A 19,961-nucleotide genomic window follows, 5' to 3' on the forward strand; every position below is an offset into this window, starting at 1 on the left:
CAATTCAGTGGATTATTGCAATGAAGAAATCACCTATATCTCATTTATGGATTAAAACCAAATAGTTATCTTTTCCAGCAGTGGGTGATAATGATTGTTTATGGTCCTAAAATGTGGACTGAGCCTTGGAGACGGAGAGCTTCAGGCCAAAACACTGCTTTGGAAAATTACATTCAGAATTTTGTCACAGTTCAGAGACCAGTAGCTGTTAAATGTTAGCATTGAGTTTTATAGAAATACATCATCGTAGATCTGTTGGTATTTTATATTCAATGTATTAGTACATTGAATAACAGTACATGTATTTTAGGTATCCTTATCTCTGTCCAAACAGCATTTTAACGTTCTACGGTGTGTTTGTGTTTGGAAATGAGAAGCATATTTTCTAGAATAATAGGCAAGGCATACATCTCTTTGGTTCCTATTATCCATGCTTTGTGTTCAGCTGCTTTTAATAAGTCTAACTGCACACAAATGTCCCTTGATAAAAGCAGACCCCACAGGAGGGCAAGGGAAAGATTCAAACTGTTTCAAATGTCACTTGTTTCTCACAGGACTCTCCAGTCTGTCAGCTTTCTTCCAGTTGTCGTTCCACCCAAGCCCGCAGATTCATATAGTGTCCAGAACAAAACTGACAGAGCGGGACTCCTTGCATCAGACAAGTGCTCAAGACATTTTCAGTCGAAGTGATACACACTGTTTATTAAACGAGCATTAATAAAAAGCCAATTGTTTCTTTAAAGGTACCAATAACACCTCAGAATTTCCTTAACTTTCTATAATCCCTGGTCTTCTCTAAAGGAAGTGTTCAGAAAGACAGCTCTGTACAATTATTCTACCCTTAACCAAAAGACCATTTCTTCAGATGTTCCTAATAAACACAGCAACCTTTATTTCATACAGCATTTTTCATCACAATTCACTAAAGAAGTGACTCATCTGTCTATTTAGTAAACTGCTGGAATATAAAACATTCAGTTGTATCAGTGGTATAAAATACACCACCTATCAATCAACTAGAGGAGGTAAGTGTCATTATCATTTTAACAGACAATGTACTGGGTCCTGCTGAAGCCTCTAGAAGTTTTGTTATCTCAACAGAGATTAAATGCATCCCAGTGGAACCATTTGCACCCAGGAAAAATACATTTTGCAAATACTGCATTGGCCCTGGAGACGCCACTGTGATGTTTTACTTTCTCTGCATCTGCAGTTGCTTCCAAAGACCAAAATGATCAGATTATCAATACAGCCACCTGTTACGTCCCTTTAATCTGTATGAAAGATTTCTGACACAGCAGGGGCCTGGATTCATTTCTAACCTATGTTATGAGCAGCTGCTGTATCTCCTGATAATTGTGTCCTCAATGTGAGATCCTCCCCAAGAGACAGTTTCACGTTTGACAGTTCAACTTCCTGGGGCCTGGCTTTCCAGCTTGAATTTAGTGCCACCTTTTGGACAGTGGTGAACATTACAGCTTTTTACAATACACAGGCTTTTCATAACAAATATTTAAAGTGTTTGGTTTATATAAAGTAGCTTCTTCTTTTATGAAACTTTAGAAACAAAAGGTTGTAATATAATATATTTCTCTCTGTCTATTGCTATGCATTGGCAATTCTTCATATTCTCTTTCTATTGCTCTATTGCTCACCCTTATTTAACTCTTCTTCAATCATATTAGCATTCACAGAAATACATACTTTTTTACCATGATTGGAATCCAGCTCCTATACTATACTACTAATTATTCACTGACCTTTTTTGTGGTCAAAGCAGAGACAACACATTTAATATCTTCAGATAAACAGCAATTTGTATAATATAGTTTATTTCTTTAGAGAATAAAAACTTTTAAAATCATAATAATACACCGACTTAAGCAAACAAAAAACATTTAATTACCAGTACAACCAGTACAAATATACTGTTTTGTGTTGTTAAATGTGTTTGTTTGTCTCTTGTTTTTAAATCAGGTACCGCATTGGGTCGTAATATGTGCAAGGTATAAAACCAGTTATATAACATGAAATCTGTCATGGTCCATAATCATTCATTAAAAACAGGCACAAAACTACAAACTTCTCTCTGCCATACAATATGCTGAATCAATAACACGAAGTCAAGAAAGAAGAAAATGTCTACGAAAAATACTATTTGTGATAAGGTGCAATGTGCTAGACCTGTGACAACTAGAACTGATTTAATTAAGATGAGGTGACTTATCAGGAAAACAAATCTGTTAAAAATGAAAGCTCTTTTCATTCTCTCAAAAAAATGGTGTATCTCTAAAACTTAGACAGGAGGCTTGTCTTCTCAGGCGGCCGCTTCACACCTCTGGTTAAACAGGACTTCTACAACTTTGGGGTCTGCGAGTGTGGACAGGTCCCCGAGGTCTTTCTCATTGCGGGCGATCTGTCTCAGAATGCGCCTCATTATTTTCCCTGTAATGAAAAGCAATGAAATGTAGCTGAATTTACAGTTACTACTATAAGATGTGAGTTTTTAATTTTTCACATGATAATAAATGAATAAAAGCACCTGCACAGATTGAACCAGTATTTGTTTGTATTCTAACGATTATCTAATGATAATTCAACTAATTTGTGGACAGACAAATCCATCTTGGTTAGTGGGATTGAAAACCAGGTCGACTTGAATTCCCTGCTCATGTCTACAGTTTGCTTCCATTCAGTTTTTCCTCACTCTGTTTAATGGTCAAGCACTTTGAAATATCTGGTTACAGCATGAGGCGACACATAAACAATGTAGTCCTTGTTCTACTTGCAGAGGACAAAAAAACAGAAGAGTAGAGCGGAAAAAAACATTACCTGAGCGTGTTTTAGGCAGTGCTGGTGCATTCTGGATGAAGTCAGGTGTGGCTATTGGCCCAATTTTAACTCGTACTAACAATAAAAAATAAAAAAACATTAAGACTCTGCCTCTTTTACGGATGAAAGGACATTTGAGTATAAAAAGCTTTGACCTCTGGAAAACCTTAATAGTCACAAGAAAACTGCAACATTTTATAAATGTGTGTTTGTATGCTTAACCGTCCACCAAAAAAAACAAAAAACATTCCAGGCCTTATGAGCACCATGGCTTTGCAAGAATCCATAATTTGGCACACTGGCAAGAGACAGCTTATACCAGGAGATTCAATCTCCCCACAGGTTTACACCAGCAGCACTTCACACTGGAGTTGCTGGATAAAGATACCTTGTCTCTTCAGCTCCTCTGCCAGCTGGTGGCCAAACTCCTTTCCGTCTTTCAGGGTGACAAAGCAATAGAGACACTCCCCTTTCACAGAGTGGGGTCGGCTCACCACAGCTGCCTCGGCCACAGCCGGGTACTCGGTCAGGGCGGCCTCCACCTCCGCGGTGCTCAGCAAGTGTCCTGCAGGTGCCGGGGCACATATTACCGTTTCTGTACTTTTCTGGAGTCTAATTTAAGCACAACACACAGCAGTGGGTTCATTCAGATTGACAATATATTTGAATGCTCTCATTTCATGGCAAGCCTTTGAATCCTTACCAGATACATTCAGCATGTCATCAATCCTCCCAGTGATCCAGTAATACCCATCCTTGTCCCTCTTGCAGCCTGAAAGAAAACACAGCACCAATATATGAATGATTGACTGACATACTGTTGCTTGTGCTGTTGCCACACTTAATGAATCCTAAACAAATTATATCCTACAAGAAAATCCAATGTGAAATGGTCAAATATCTGATCAAAATTTAGACATATTTGTAGACAAAAGATAATCAATCAATCAATCAATCAATAAAAGATCTGCATCTTCTAAGATATAGCCCGGGAAAGATTGAGACGTTCTCTCGGACCTTGCAGAGCTTTTATCCATATTTACACACAGAATGAAGCTGTCCATTGCCTTTGGAGTTTTAATCTTGAAATTCAATGGCTGTGTTGTGGTATTTAAGAGACAATCTTACATAAGCTCATAAACTCATTAGCTGCCTCTCCATTTTATCCCTTTGTAAGCATTTGGTACATTTGAATAGGAAACAATGCTGACAATTCTGAAAGAATGCCTAATGAAACAACATCAAGAACCCCTATATTTGCATGTATTTTTCTTTCATGGGGCTTACAGAGCTGTCTCATGTCACAGGTGTAATGTTCCTCTGTTCCAACATGAATGTCTTTCTGATTCTTTCTAGTCTCTCACCCCAGACCCCTTTTCAAGAGTTCAAAGCAAATGCCCAGTCACAGAGACAGAACATTTAAACTAACATGCAAAGGTCCACCTTGTGCTTTTTGTAACTGCAAAACTGGCATTAAGTAGCTTAAGACTGAACAAATGCAACCCAATTATCTTTAAGTAGAGAATAATAACACAATATTCACACGATTCCTATAATGCCTGTTTGTGTCATCTAGAAACATCCTAAAACTATGCACTGTAACCTAAAAAAAAATATTCACATCGAAGAAGAAGGATTTTTTGATTGATTTGCTTTGTTGATTTAACAAAATAATATATTGAAGCAGATACCTAAGGAGCACTTATATCAAGTAGCAGTTACAGAGCCACTGTATGTAACATTCCCTATATTTTCATAATATAAACCTTTATCTTTTAAACTGCTTTGAACAGGGTAAGAAAAAACTGCTAATGTGTTCATATTCGTGACAATGATTTATGCAGAACAGTGGTATAATCCTTTGGGCATTATGGCATGCATCTCATTAAAAAGACAAATTGAAGAGAGATCATTTCACCTTCATCTCAATGTGGGAAGGGGGCACATCTTCAAATATGGCCAATGACTTGGCAAAGTTAAAGTGTATGTTTATAGACAGAACTGAAAACAGGTATTGTTTCTAAAAGGAAACCAACCATTAAAAAACAAAAACCTAGGTTGCACGTTTTGAAGATAAAGGTTATGCTTTCACCATTTGGAGTAAAGGGACTTGTCTGTTTCCCTTAGGAAATTAAGTCTGTCCCTGAAAACAGACAATTCCCAAATGATCCTGCAGCGATGATCCCTACGTTATGAACGTCAGAGCTTACCGTCACCGGTGACATAAAACCCAGGGAATTTTTTGAAGTAAATGTTCTCAAAGCGTTCGTGGTTTCCATACACTGAGCGCATTATGGCAGGCCAGGGTTGCCTGAAAACCTAAAATGACAACAACTGATATTACATCTTACTGTGAAAAAAACATCTCCTACTGCTTAATGGGGGGAGTATGCAAGCAAGACACAACATCAGTTAATTCCATGTAGTATTACCTGGAATAACCAGAGAAACTAGAGAAAGGTATAAACTGTGTGAATTAAAGACAGTTAAATACACACACACACATAAACAACATATCATCTGATATCTGATCAGGCTGTGGCAGTAGGATTTTACAGTGGGTTATATTGACAGAATATAAACACAAAAGATCAAAGATATAAAACACTCTGAGCCTCTGTTTCTGTTTGTGTTTCAAAATGTAACAATGTGATGAATTAAAATGAACCCAGTTACCAAATACCCTTCCGCTTCCCCTTCCAGCTCTTCTCCGTGTTCATTCAGAATGACAGGCAGCACTCCAAAGAACGGCAAGGTCTGCAAAACACACACCATCACTGTAGCACCTGCAGCCTCGCTCTCTGGAGCAGCGCTGGCGCTCCTCTCAGACTCCCATCAATGGTTTCACACACTTACAGCAGAGCCAGGCTTGAGTGGAGTCGCAGCAGGTAATGGGGTGAGTACATGACCTCCCTGTGAACACAAAATAGGGAGAAAAATACATGGTTTCTGTGCTGTTTCATGATCTTAATTAGAATATGTAGTTGCTAAAAAATCTAGCTATGAAAAACATTGCCCATGTTAAAGTTTATATTGATTCCAATATATTCTCCAGATTGTCCATGTCTGTGATTAAAAAGGCTTGGTTACACTTGTTACATCTATTATATTCTAATAGACATTGAATTGATTTTGTGTCCTACGAAGCAAATCAACTAAAAATCGAACTTTTGTTTAATTATGATTTCTTGTGAAATATTAGTGACATATTTAAGGGCCCTTTATTGACTGTCTATAGCGAGATTAGCAGCAATAACTGTCTCATCCAAAAACCAAATGAATGACTCAAGACCACAGTATTTACTCACGGTCTCTGTCTGCCAGAAAGTATCCAACACAGGACACCTCTTCTGTCCAACAATATTATAGTACCACAGCCAGGCCTCCGGGTTGATAGGCTCTCCGACAGTGCCCAGGATTTTTAAGGAGTCAAGGTTGAACCTTTTGCAAAGAACAATTTAAACACATTTAAGTTGGTTGGGTTTTTTCCAATTAAGTTATTAGTATTTCAGATTTCTCCCTTTCAAAGAGTTGTGCTACCCACAGAGGAGTGGAATAAACACTCTGTAGCACGTATGAACAATACATATTTGTAAGAGAAAAGCAATGTATGTGTGTTTATAGAAATCAGTTTGTACATCTAAGAAATTTCAGCTCTGGCTGCATTAACATTGTTCTCCAGTAGGTGGCGCACACTGCTAAGATTCCAATCAGTGTCTCTTGCTGTAATGAAGTAAAAATGATCTCTGTACAAATTAAAATGATGGTCAATTAGTTGGGTTGCATTAATATATTAACACACCAGCTGTATAAATCATTGTTTAACTGGTGGGGGAGACAAATGGTTCAATCGAAATGCAACACATTGTTTGTTTGTTTGTTTGTTTGTTTTAAAAGGCATTCCTCCTGTTTATTTGACATATCCTTAATTGTATTTCCTGACCTGTCGCCTGACCAGACACTGTGTTAGTGGCCCTGACAGTAAAGAGCATCCCTTACTGTTTCAGAGGCTCCGGCCCATACTTCATCAGCAGGCGGATGGCAGTGGGCGCTGTGTAGAACTTGGTCACGCTGTATTTTTCGATGATTTCCCAGAACCTGCCCACATGAGGGTGTACTGGTATACCCTCAAACTGCAAAACAGACCAGTTATGTCAGATGTGTATTTGATGAACTCTCCAAATTCATAACTTGCAGCTGTGGGTCAGTCTCTGAACTGAAGCGCCAGTACTGACATGTTTGACAGCAACCTCCCCTGATATTCACAGTACCTGTCTGGAACCCAAACATGGTTATGATTTTAATCTTATTTTTTTCATTTTAGATTATTTCAAGGTCAGTTACTTTTGGAATTCACAATTCACAATAAAATCAAAGAAGAAATGAAAAAGACTGAAACATTCTGACAGCATTGATGTTCATTTAAAATACACAGTTATGTCTGTGTGTCACTTTCCCACAGTACTCAGCCGTAGACTGATTTGAGGTTTTCTGAGTTTTCAGTACTGAGGATTGTACGCCCTGAGATCAAAGAGACTGCAGCCAGAATCTCACACTGCAGGACAGACAAATCTCCACAAGGGCGCTGGGGATCTGATGATCTGTATTTTGTTAAAAACTCGAAACACTTCGGGACACATTTTTACCACACCTGGTTTACATAGCATTGTACTTGTAGATTTGAAACAAAGCTGTTTCAGAACAACTTCTTATAGACAAATAAGAATGGGAAAACAGATGCAATTAGGAATCATAACCAAGCATAATTCAAATCTAGTATTAACATAAGTATAAACAGCAAATCAATTTGGTTATGCAAAAGAAAAGCACACTTACAAGGACACTTGTGGCTCCGTTTGCTAGAGGTCCATATGTAATGTACGAATGGCCAGTGATCCAGCCAATGTCTGCAGTGCACCAGTACACGTCTTCAGGGTGGTGGTCAAAAACATACTTGAACGTCAGAGCTGTGTACAGGAGATAACCAGCTACTGTGTGCAAAACACCCTGAGGAACAAGCAATGGAAAATACAAGTAATATATCAAGAAAACCAATGTGATTTGTTTTGTAACACTGAAGCCCATTACACCCTACTGAAATACCTGTTTCAGAATTAGAGAGAACAGTGTTTAAAGGATGATGTTAACGTTTTCTGAAAGATACTACCCATCACACTAAGTCTCTTACATTGTTCAACATTACATTGCTGGGATTTGGTAAAACAGACACAGAAAAGCCTAAAGGAATAATCGCCTTCATACAATATACAATACTGGGTACACAACAGAAAAAAAGCATATATTAAACAAGACTTGTTTTCATTTTCTGTACAACCTTGAAGCACAGAAAGTAAAACATCTGCTGATTCACTTGAGCAAAACAATGCTACCATATATTAATTTATGAATGGGTTATTATTGCCAAATAATTCATAATAGTAAGTAAGTGTTTTTACAAGTGTGTGATGTGATTCTCTGTTTAGTTCCTGTTCTGCTTCCAGCTAAAATAATTACAGAAAAGACCGTAATGAAAAGTGTGTTGCATGTGTATTGCATGTGCATGTGTTTTCCATTTATTTCTTCAAGGATTTCACAAACAGTGGAGTGTGTGATTTTCATGAATGGCATTTCTGTCCCTTTGTGTGATTCTGCATGATACATACACACCAGGCCACTACTTGCCTTTGGCTTTCCCGTGGACCCACTAGTGTAAAGGATGAAGAGAGGGTCTTCAGCATCCACCCATTCCGGCTCACATTCTTCACTGGATCCCTTCATCACCTCATCCCACCACACATCACAGTCAGCACGCCAGGGGGTCTGCCAGAACAGAGACGCAGAGTCAGAAAACTAATAGGACACACATTCAAGATTATATGGCAGGGTATGAATCGCCTGAGCAGCAGGGTAGGCTGGAGTGTCAACCTCTCGTACAATATAAAGCAGAATAGCTTTTCTGCACACGTGTAAAGAAAAATATATCCTCAAACAGACTGGTCGTCCCGTCAGCCCACATCCGTGTGTTGTATTTGCAGTCCTAGGCGTGAACGGATTGTTTCCTGAAATGTCTTACGGGATTTAGTTGGTTTTAAATAATTCATGCTGTCTGTACACTAAATTAGAACAGAGGATGAATCACTTAAATGTCAGAGGAAAATGTTTCCTTTCTCACAATCAACACCTCCAGTTCTCGGGTTTTAAAGACTAGAAACTGAAGTGCATCAATGGGAGAACAGAAACACAACAGAGACAATTAAACCAAGGCTAAGACTGCCTTGCTTTGAGCCACATAATGAAACTAATTCAAAAGACATCCTTCTGCAGAATATGTTCTCTAAAGTGGATTGGACTTCTTCATGTTCTTATAATACTGTACTGCATTCAGGAGAACTCGTATGATTATTAATTTATTGGAGCATATGCTTAACACAATAGAATATGACAAGTCTGACTTGGCCTTGGTCTCACGCTTTGAGTGCCCCAGCCCTCCCAGTACCTCATCAACACCTAGCAAATGGAGCCAAAAAGCCAGATATAAATGCCCTTTCCTTGCCATTCATTGGATGTTAGTCATATTAAGTGTAGACTGGTTCATCGAGCTGAAACATGTAGTAAGATCATTTAAATGCATTCTGAATAGTGTTCTGTATATTGTTTAGTGGGTTTAAAGCCACTGTCTCTGACTGAACCATCAATTTGCTCGATAGATACCAGGATCTTCAATAAAACCTTTCTATAATAATATTTTCTCGCCTTGTATTGTCCAAGGCTTATCAAACCAGCTTGTTTACGGAAGGTACAGCCATGCCCATAGGCAAACAGAAACGCTTTATCGAATCAAGTGCCTTATCAGGCCTTCGCATTGCCGACGTGCAGCAGAACAGGTGTTGTCCATGGGGGTAATCTGGCAGCGGTGCAAGACTGCTTGGATGTGTCTTCTCCATTATGCTTGGCAGCCAAATCAACGATTTTTGTGGACAATGTTCCTCTGCATTACTTTTATAACTGTGAAATAACAGTCCAGGACAAAACACTGCCTCCAAGGATACAGCATAAGAGTTCATGGAAGGTTATATCCTGTATAAGAGAAACCTGGGTGAGATAGGCAGTGACAGCCACGGTTCCTGAGTCACGCACTAGGAGAGTGCCAGAAGTGTGCACAATAGAGCATAGAAGCCGATATAGTGCATTGGCCCTTTGAATGTGGCCCCCGAATTCTACACCAGTCAGGCAAGTTTGACAGAAGCCAGTTTCCAATCAGAACACAAATACAAAACACTGGTAAAGCACGTTTGTTTAATATGAATTAGTTGGTGGTTTGGTTAAAAAGGAAAGAAAGAAAGGAAAGAATTGAAAGAAAAAATACTGAAAAACTTGTTTTACTAAGTGAGAACCAGAAAAATTATACTAGCCCTGTATTTTCAGTTTACCAGGCCACTGTATGTGGCATATATATCATGTGTGGCCATCCTAAGGGCCAGAAAGGTTTCATATGTTTGTAAAGCAAAGTGGGTGATTTCATGAATTAATTACCTTGTTTTCTTCCAAATCACGGTAATTAAGAATTTACAGTATATACGAGGAAAAGACAGAAAGGCCATTAATTACACTAACATTTTTACACTTAGTTGAGACTGCATTTTGAATTTATAAAATCTTAACAAGAAGAAATATTTATCTCAGCACGTGATCACTGACATATTAGAGAATTCTGTGAAGTTTTATAAAGTGTTACCTTGTCATTTATACCACATGAATTCACTTGTGGAAAGGAAAACTCCTGCCATCAGGACAATAAGAGGGAATTGAAATGATCAATTACCAGGGAGAGCTATCTCACTGCCCACTGATCCTCCTCTGGGTGAAATCTGTTTCAATCTGATGTGCACAAATAAATAAATCCAGGTGACCAACACATAAAACCTCACATTTGAAAGCCCACGCTTGTCATGGGGAGAAAGACCAGCATCATAGTGTTCCAAAAGATAGAAAATTGCATGGTAACACCACGGTGTAGCTCATGCTGAATGCCTTTTGTTCTGTCTCTCTAGCAGGATAAACAAAGTCCTGTCCATCCAACACCTGTCTCAAAGAAAAAAGACTGACTCTCTGTACAAACAATAATCCCTATGGTAATAAGCACTTTGCCTGTCAGGGAACTGATAAGAGCTGTTCAGACGCTGTGCTAAATAAACACCCAAGACATGTTTAACACGTCTAATGAAACAGGCAAAGCTTCTGAACTGAGAGGAAGACACGAGGATTGATAGGAAAACAGATTTAACAGTTTGATACCTGCAGTTTGAGGGAAACGACACCGTTTTTCGTCATCTGCCCAAGATGCCTTACAACAATGCAATTCTTCACTGTTACATTTCCTCTGGAGATAAACAAAATTAATAATAATATATAAATGTAAGACTCCTACATGTTATATATAAAAATGCAGATAGGCAGCATGTTGTATAAAATGCATACAAGTGTAACACTGGAAAGACCATGAATATATATATATATATATATATATATATATATATATATATATATATATATATATATATGATTCTCCTTGATCTTTTATCAAATTTTGCTTATTAACATTATCACTGAGAATGAAATATTCTTATCATAGTACTATGGTTACATTTCAGTGTGTTCAGTTTATACATTCACAAGGAATGCTAAAGTCTCACCAAAACTCACAGAATGTACAGTAGTACATTAATTAATGGAGACAATTACCTTATTTTCAAACACAGACACACAAAGTTCTGTAAAAATGCACTCATATTAGACATTAATTCTATACTTCATAATGTATAAATAGTGGAAGAAACCAAAAGGTGAAACAGGCTTCCTTGTGCATATTTAATGGCAGAGAAGAGTGAAAGAAAGCATAAAGTCAAGGGTAGGTACTGCTGGTAAAACTGCTGCCTGGTCAGATTAATTCTATAGCCAGCTCATGAGGTAACATTTACCCATAAGTGTATTAAGAAAACAACAATAATAAAATAGAAGGAGATTACTTTTCTTTGCACTTCTCCAGCGCCTCATCAGCGATCTGTTTTAGGTTGATAAGTTTCTCCCCTCTGTAAACCCCATCTGTAAAATGAGCAAAATGAAGAAAGAGCAGCAGAAACTGTTAAATGAAAGGACTTCTCTGACACTTTCTCAGTAATTGCGCACACTGGTGCAATATAAGTGGATGGTTACCTGCTGTGACTAGAACTGAGCACTCTGAGTCCACAATTCGCTCACACAGCGAATCTGATGAAAAACCTGCAAACTAAGCACAAACAAACACTCAGGTACAGACCAACATATTTATTTATTTTTAAAGGGCGATTGACAGTAATTTAAAAAAGATTTATTGCCTTTTTTTCATGCAATTATTTCCTTTCTATATGCTTCGCTGGTCAATGGTATTAGAAGTGCTCTCCACACAAGCAGTTTGCTGCTGATTAAATAATTTGGTTTGTGCATTATGTGAGCTAGCATTAATTTGGCTTCTTATACAGTAGGTCAGAGGAGACACACACAGGATTAACTTTCAGTCAGTAGTTCCTCTTACACCTGCTTAGCTGTACAGACTTCAAAGCAAAGTGCCTGCCACACAGGGACAAGTCTCATCAACGTTAGTATAATTCTGATTATCTTATATAGATACCTTCTCAAGACCTGGATAATTAAACCTTTTTGGGGTTGACTTTACAAGGCATTCAACTTTAATTTTTGCTTTAATTATTTCACTGAGATATTAAAGCCCCAATACATCATTTAGAACAACCAATGCAGATTTAAAAACACTCAGGTCTTAAATAATTGTTTTGTTCTGAAATGATTTCAAGATGAATGTCAAATGTGTTTGTTGGAGTCCAGTCTTCCTATCAGGCTCAACAAAACATAAATTAAGTATCCTGGTTCCAAGGTATACATTTATCAATAAAATGGAATCAATTTGTTTATTGGACTTAGTGATTAAGTTCATTCATGCCCCACTACTAAGAAGCTACTAGCTGTTTAGGACTTAATACAGCAGTTGTAGCTCACAGTGTGTGTGACTGAAGTGAGCGTATTGACTTGTAAGCAGAGATCTGGAGAAGTGCCATTTTGAAAATGTACTGGCTTATAAGCATCTGTTCAGTTTAAACTGTTTTGTTGTGTTTTTCTCCCCAAAGTGATGGTAACATGATAATTCAACTTAATATGAGCTGGAAATAAATCATTAATATGATTAAAAAACAAACATTATTATTATAAAGAAATGTATTCATGAAGCACCTTACCACAATGGAATGTACTGCTCCTATTCTCACACATGCTAGCATTACATACACAAGCTCGGGGATCATGGGTAGGTAGATGGCTACTCTATCTCCCTTTTTCACACCTGTTTTACAAAGAAAGCAAAAATATTGCAGGACACAAATGACAGTTTCTTAATATGTCAGGTTTAACTGATGTTTCGTAAAGTAGAAACAATATAACATTATAAAAAGGTCAGGATCATCTGATGTATTTTTTCGCTGTAAGAGAGATGATATGGGCCCTAATTAATCCGATTTTGTACGTTAATTCCACAACCGGTCACTACACGTCTGCAGTCTGTCACCTGAGTGTACTGCTTACTGTGGTCAGTCACTTTTTATTTTCTTTTTCAATAGTAAGCCTAGATCTCTTTCTAGTTTCAGTCACACACATACACACACAAAATAACAGATTAGGCCCTTACCCATATACTTTAAAACATTGGCACACTTGCAGACTTCCTTCAGGAGCTGGCTGTAAGTGATGGCTCTGTACTGATCACAGGAGTTCCCTTCCCTAAAAAGGACACACTTAATTACAAAACCCTGCCAGCAGCATAACATGACAAGAGAGATCCATTTTCAAACACTGCTGTGGTTGTGAATGTTTGGTTTTTGTATTTTTTTATACCCAGCTACATCAGGGTACACTGCTTTATACTGTTAGATATTTCATACTCGCAGACAATTGAACAATGTTCAAAGTATCATATCATGTATATCCTGGATACACAGATATATTCTAGCAATTGTTATGAATTGAAGTCACCCAGTTCCCTCTTCCAACTTCTGCCAAGTCTGTCTTTGTTTCCTTATACTATCTATATATACCAATGTGATTTAAACATCTATCAACTAAGTTAACCTAGTGATAAAACATAATGACATTCCCTGAAGTAAATTTGCGGGGGAAAAAGTTAACGGAAGATAAATTTTTGTATGTGCAAAAGGAATTTTATAGCATTTAAACATGCACAAATATACTTCATATGCATAAAATAGATGCTGCATAAGCAAATTGTCTGTTTGCTGAGCAAGCTGTATCTCAGCATTGCACAACCAACAGAGAAACCAGTTTTTACCAATCCAAAGATGGCACAACACTTTGAATGTGACCTGTTAGACCAACTGGGCTGATCTAACTGGCATCAAACTGTTATTACATCATACTAGAGAGAGATATGCACAACCTGTCAAATAATGAAAGAAGTCCTTAATTTAACTTGTTGTGAATGCAGGATATGTGATAATTATAATAATCCAAAACATATCCATCTCAAACATATTCCTATTTCATTTTCTAACATTATGTTCTAATCCACATTAGAAAAATATGTAGAACGTTATTGGAAAAAAAGGATAAAAATGTTTTTTTTTCATGGAAAAAAATACCTATGTTAGGAGTTTTCCCCAATCAGAAAAAAATAAAAAGCTGAGCGGATAGACTTCTATGTGAAAGCATGCAAATTACTGAGAAAGCGCTCTATCTGCAGGGGTGAGACAGTAATCTTCCCCTTAATCCTCTTGGTTTCTCTCGGGCTTTCCCTTGAACAGCCTGCCAAGTGTACCCAGATTAGTGCCACCTGGGGATGGTAGGCAAGATTAGTTGCTTAACACTACAGAGAGCCTGACAGGACTCAGCATAGAGCAGTCTCTGTGATTCCTGTTCAGCACAGGTTCTGTTAGGAGTCACATCCACACGCATGAGAACCTCCACACCACTACACTGACTCCTAATAACAGTCAGGAAATGTGGCGGCAGGGCTTATAAGCATGTTAATATGTAACCTCCAGGCAGTCAGACCATTTCAGGACTTGGCAGTAATAAGCAGAAAGTCTAATTTTACAGCCAAATTAAGGTCAGCAAACAAGACGGCACACATTCCAGTCAAGACTGCTTCAGAGGGACTTTGAGCAGTGCTTCAGTTAGAGGGGAACAAATTAGAATGGTTTTAAGTCATACCTATTAATAAAGTTCATTGTTGTTCCTCTATGATTACACAGAAGAATGTGTGTTCTTTTCAGATCCCATTTCTTATTCATTAGGTATACTGCTTGTAACTGGATAGCTTGATTTAAAACCTTTGATAACATACAATTGGATGCATTAAGATTAGGATAAATAAAGACAGTGTTTATTATGTAGCCCACATTTATATAAAATTGTTAAAATAAAGGCTTTTTTTAAATAATGATAAAAACTGTACATGAATAAGGTTCTTTCATTATGTCTAACCTTTTAGTAATAATGACTTCTTGCATGTATTATTAAATCTATCTACATAACATCTATATACTATTCATATTTAATAACTTAATTTCCTATAAAATATGATTTATAGTGAATATCGAAATGTCCCTTTCCTTAATCTTTCAGTGACCTTTTTTATGTGGTAATTGCAAAATCAAGAGCATTTAGGGCCATAAGCAATTGTATTATCATAGTACATAAAATCTGGAAAGGAAGAAATACAGAGTTTTTCTTTACAAAAGGCATTTTTTAAATTTGGCTTTAAAAAAAGCTGTATCTGAGATAATATATACAACCATGGCAGTTCTACATTTCTACATGGCTGTGTTACATTTTTTAACTATGTTTCCATGAGAATAATAAAGAAATAAGATGTAAGATACGAAAGTTGCACTTAATTGGAGGGATTTAAGCCAGTCCACTTTCATTGACTTGAAAATGTGGCCAAGCAATTTTGCACACTGCAGTCTAAGCAATTAAATGTGTTTTTGTGACTAAACTAACGATTTATTTTATTTTATTTATTTATTTTTAGCCAGAGAAAAGTAGCTATATTATAAATAGGGATTCACCATGGTTCAGCACAATGGAATTCAGCCCATGGTATAAAAACATATGCCATTTATAGATTAGTATTGAATAGTTTAGGCAGTGTGCACATTTGGGAGACACAGCTTTTGCTTGCAATTATCCTATTCATTACATTTATATTTTAAATGTGTGACAGTTCCCAACAGGAGAGTGAAGCTGCAGTGTGAAATGTAATGACATGCAAACAGATGCTGCATATGAACAAAAAAAAATATATATATATATATTCGGTTCATGCAAGCTAACTTTCAAAACTCTGTCTCATGCAAATAATTACTAACAATTTATTGGAGGAGTTTCAGAGTTGTTCCCATTCTTAAGTTGCTTTTAAATTTCTGAAAGCTGTAAGAAGGAACAAAACACTTCCATACATCTCGTTGAGAAGTAGCAATGGGAATTATATGCAAGTTACAAGGAATAGTAATAGTAAACATAACGTGTGAATCTGGTGTTTTACTACTTAAACATCTGCAATGCTGTTTGCATTAAAGCAAGGCTAATGCAGATTTGGGCTTGGATCCCAATACAAATATTTTACTTGTTGTGTGCACACACACCATTAATATTACAAATGTTGTAGCAAACTATAGTGAGTTCATATATTGCTGCAAGTCAGTCCAAAGGACATAAATAAGATGACCATTGGGGTGATATAAACACACTCTGGAACTGGAACCATGGGAATGATTGGACATTTTAAAGTATAATGAACTCATTCAGTTTTGTTAATGAGTAGCATTGTTTTAAGTTCAAAAACAAAACATGCTAGTCTCAGCAGTGGTGGAAATTAATATGGGCACAGGGAGTAACCAGTGATAAACCATTAAAGATGGAAAGTTACCAGTAGTATGCAACTTTTTCACCACAATTCTTCTCTTTCACGTTTCTGTCTAGAATGTTGTAGCACATGTTGGTTTTTGCACCTTCCATGAACTTGACATAAATATTGCCTTTTTTCACATCAAAATTGTACTGCAGAAACTGTCCCTTCGGTGGGCTTTTCCAAAAGAAGTCCTGAGCAACTTCTTTCCAGAAAGCTGTAAAACACAAAGACACTGCATTAGTTTATGAGGCACCCAACACAATTTAAAACCATGTCTACCATAATATGCATTTATGTAATATGTCTGTGCCCCAAATGACCTGTTTTGAACTTTTCCCATATCTCTGATTAACATCCTTATTAATATTAATTATTTTTTGGGGGGGGGGGGGGGGCAGAGTTAAAAAGTGTAACTGGTATCAGAAAAAGGTCTTTGTAACTCGAAAATCAGAAACAGGCATTTTAAGCTAGATGTTTAATGTATGGAAGACAGGTTGTCAAAATAAGGTATGTTTAACAACCTGTAGGAATCTCTGAACACACAAATCAGTGTTTAAGAACATCCCTTTAACCCCTGTATATTGTTTTATTCCTAAAAGATTTTTAAAAACACTTGTAACTTTTGTTTATCACACTTTTCTTTGTATTCATTATAACTACAGTTCATAACTTAAGTCTGCTGTTTATAATTAAGAACAATTGACACTGACAAATAATTTACTTTAATATTATTTTGTTTCCAAAGTCTGTTATTTAAGGTACATTAAAATATGATATAAAATTAGTATAAAATTAGTATATATGAAATATGCTGTTTGTGACAGTATAATATCATTACACATAATTAATGCACTTTAATTGACCAAGCACAAAAAGAAAAGCATGCAATTTGTAATGGCAACATACCTTCTGGATCATCAATAGACTTCTTGTAAAGCTGTAAATAAGTCTTAAAGTCAGGAATATGTGCGTCTTTCTGTAACTCCGATGGAGGATTGAACATCTGTTCTTCTGGGTTCTGAGATCCAGGGACCACCATTGTTGATAATTGCAGGAATTCCTGAAGAAGTAGTCTAACAGAGAACTGGCTACACACCAAAGAAAACTACAGGTAGTTCTAGGTCTCTAAAATCCTGTTTTCCTTATTCTATTTAACAGTACAGGACCTGCCCTAATCCTTAGTTTGTGATCATTTCACAAAGTCTGCTTAGTGTCAGGCTGTCCAATCAGATAATCCACAGCAGCACTCCCACTTTTTCATTGGCTAGCCCTCCTCTCATCATCTGATCACATTATGGTCAGGGCACTTGGGGGAGGAATGCAGTAGCACAACAAATCAGAGCCGCTGCAGGGAGCCCATGTCAGACAGGCCCCTGTAGTGTGCTGGCAGTGATGTCAAAAATAGCATCCTTCGTGAAACTGGGTCAAATTAATATATTTTCTCAGAGAGACTGAGGGAACTGAACCTTTTCACCCTGGAACAGAGGAGACTACATGGGGACTTGATTCAAGTCTTCAAAATCATGAAAGGCATGGACCACATCAAACCAGAGGAGCTTTTCCAGATCAGCAGGGACACACGCACCCGGGGACACAAATGGAAATTGGGCTTCAAGGCATTCAAGATGGAAAACAGGAGACACTTCTTCACACAGAGTTGTCACAATCTGAACAAACTCCCTAGCAATGTGGCTGAAGTGACAATTTGGGAACATTTAAAATCAGACTGGATAGGATCCTTGGATCACTTAGTTATTAATGGACACCAAATGAGCACGATGGGTCGAATGGCCTCCTCTCGTTTGTAAACTTTCTTATGTTCTTATGTTCTTTTCTTATATTTTAAATTATTAAAAAATCTTTAACTATAATTTCCAATAACTATGCTTTCATTGTGTTTGTTCACTTTGCATGTTAAGCAGTCAGTAGTTCCCATCTCCCGTGCTCCCATCAAGATTGTTCTTTCCTTGCTGGCCAGCAGACAAAATGTATCACACGCTAAAGCAAGACAGCAAAGGAGACAAAACAATGTCATTCAAGGACATACTTCTATTTTATCTAGAGGCTATGCCTGATCTCCAGCCAAGTTAAAAATACATGTAGAAAGAATTCCTGGAAGGTAGTGCCACAAAAAACCATTGTATTATTCATGTACACTTGTGAAGAAGAAACAATTAGATATTACATAGCAATGATGCCCTTTTAATCCTTCCTTATTGCAGCTATTTTATTATTATCATAACCATATTAAATTACAAAATGACAAATTCTTACCATATAATGAATTCCAAAGTCATAATTCATAAAGCAGAAAGGATTCAGTTTTGTTTACTATAAATGAAGAGGATGTGAGGGTGAGATTTCCAAAGGAATAAAACACAATCTTTGCTCTCACATGTTTAAGGACCATCATTTACAGATTGTATATTCTCTTTGTCTTGCAATCAATCAGCCCACCATGTTGTCATTCAATCAAAGAACTATAATAAAATCGTTGTCTTTAGATACTTTACTTACCTACATGTCCAATGCACACCACATCAAATCTTAACCTTAGGTGTAAACTGTGACAGTACAGATTAAAACATTATTAAAAATTAAAACAATTAACTTCATAACCTGAATATATATATATATATATATATATATATATATATATATATATATATATATATATATATATATATATATAGTGCAATGTGAGGAGTGCTTTTGTAGGTTAAAAAAAAACATTATTATTTGTATTTCTACGACTTTACGACTAACAAAATATAAACGTCTGCAGCTACAATTTAAATTTTACCATTTGTGATTGTCATAACTGTTAGTCAGTGAAGTAATTAGCTATAAAAATATATATATTTATAAGAGACAAATCCCCAGATAACTCTCCCTACAGCTGTGTCCTGTGGACTCAGTAAAGAGAATTATCAATAATATCTCTAAACCATTAGATCTTTGAAAAATGTATGATGTCAAAGCAAGCATCACATAGAAAAGGAATATGTGCATGATGTCCGTTTCTAACAGAAATGTAAATACTGATGACATAGTAACGACTGATACAGTATCTATAGGAAAGCTCAAGGTAAATGTAATCATTTGAAGCTATCAGAAAACAAAGATAAAAATATAATGTATAACCAACTGTTTGCAC

At 36.8% G+C, this 19,961-nt stretch overlaps 1 protein-coding gene across 1 annotated transcript; it reads right to left on the minus strand.

The window, feature by feature from the left end:
* Positions 1-778: 778 nt before the first annotated feature.
* Positions 779-19,009, minus strand: acss2l (acyl-CoA synthetase short chain family member 2 like). Its single transcript, XM_066718894.1, has 18 exons — positions 17,711-19,009; positions 16,823-17,018; positions 13,565-13,656; positions 13,119-13,222; positions 12,046-12,118; positions 11,859-11,934; positions 11,128-11,212; positions 8,515-8,652; positions 7,669-7,839; positions 6,832-6,965; positions 6,141-6,273; positions 5,689-5,745; positions 5,509-5,589; positions 5,043-5,151; positions 3,536-3,604; positions 3,221-3,397; positions 2,833-2,907; positions 779-2,445 (listed from the first exon to the last, which is right to left on the minus strand). Exons 1-18 carry the CDS (start codon positions 17,841-17,843, stop codon positions 2,318-2,320), a joined length of 2,031 nt encoding a protein of 676 aa, XP_066574991.1. The 5' UTR covers positions 17,844-19,009; the 3' UTR covers positions 779-2,317.
* Between the last annotated feature and the right edge of the window lie 952 nt (positions 19,010-19,961).

The sequence above is a fragment of the Amia ocellicauda genome, chromosome 2 (genome assembly GCF_036373705.1).
Source record: "Amia ocellicauda isolate fAmiCal2 chromosome 2, fAmiCal2.hap1, whole genome shotgun sequence".
In the NCBI taxonomy this organism is placed as follows: domain Eukaryota; kingdom Metazoa; phylum Chordata; class Actinopteri; order Amiiformes; family Amiidae; genus Amia; species Amia ocellicauda.

Bases quoted from the DNA above. Each gene is read 5' to 3' on its own strand.
- acss2l (XM_066718894.1), bottom strand. From the start codon at position 17,843: ATGGTGGTCCCTGGATCTCAGAACCCAGAAGAACAGATGTTCAATCCT. The intron at 17,019-17,710 runs GTATGTTGCCAT...TGTGTTTTACAG, and splicing joins GTCTATTGATGATCCAGAAG to CTTTCTGGAAAGAAGTTGCT. The intron at 5,152-5,508 runs GTAACTGGGTTC...TTGTCATTTTAG, and splicing joins GGGAAGCGGAAGGGTATTTG to GTTTTCAGGCAACCCTGGCC.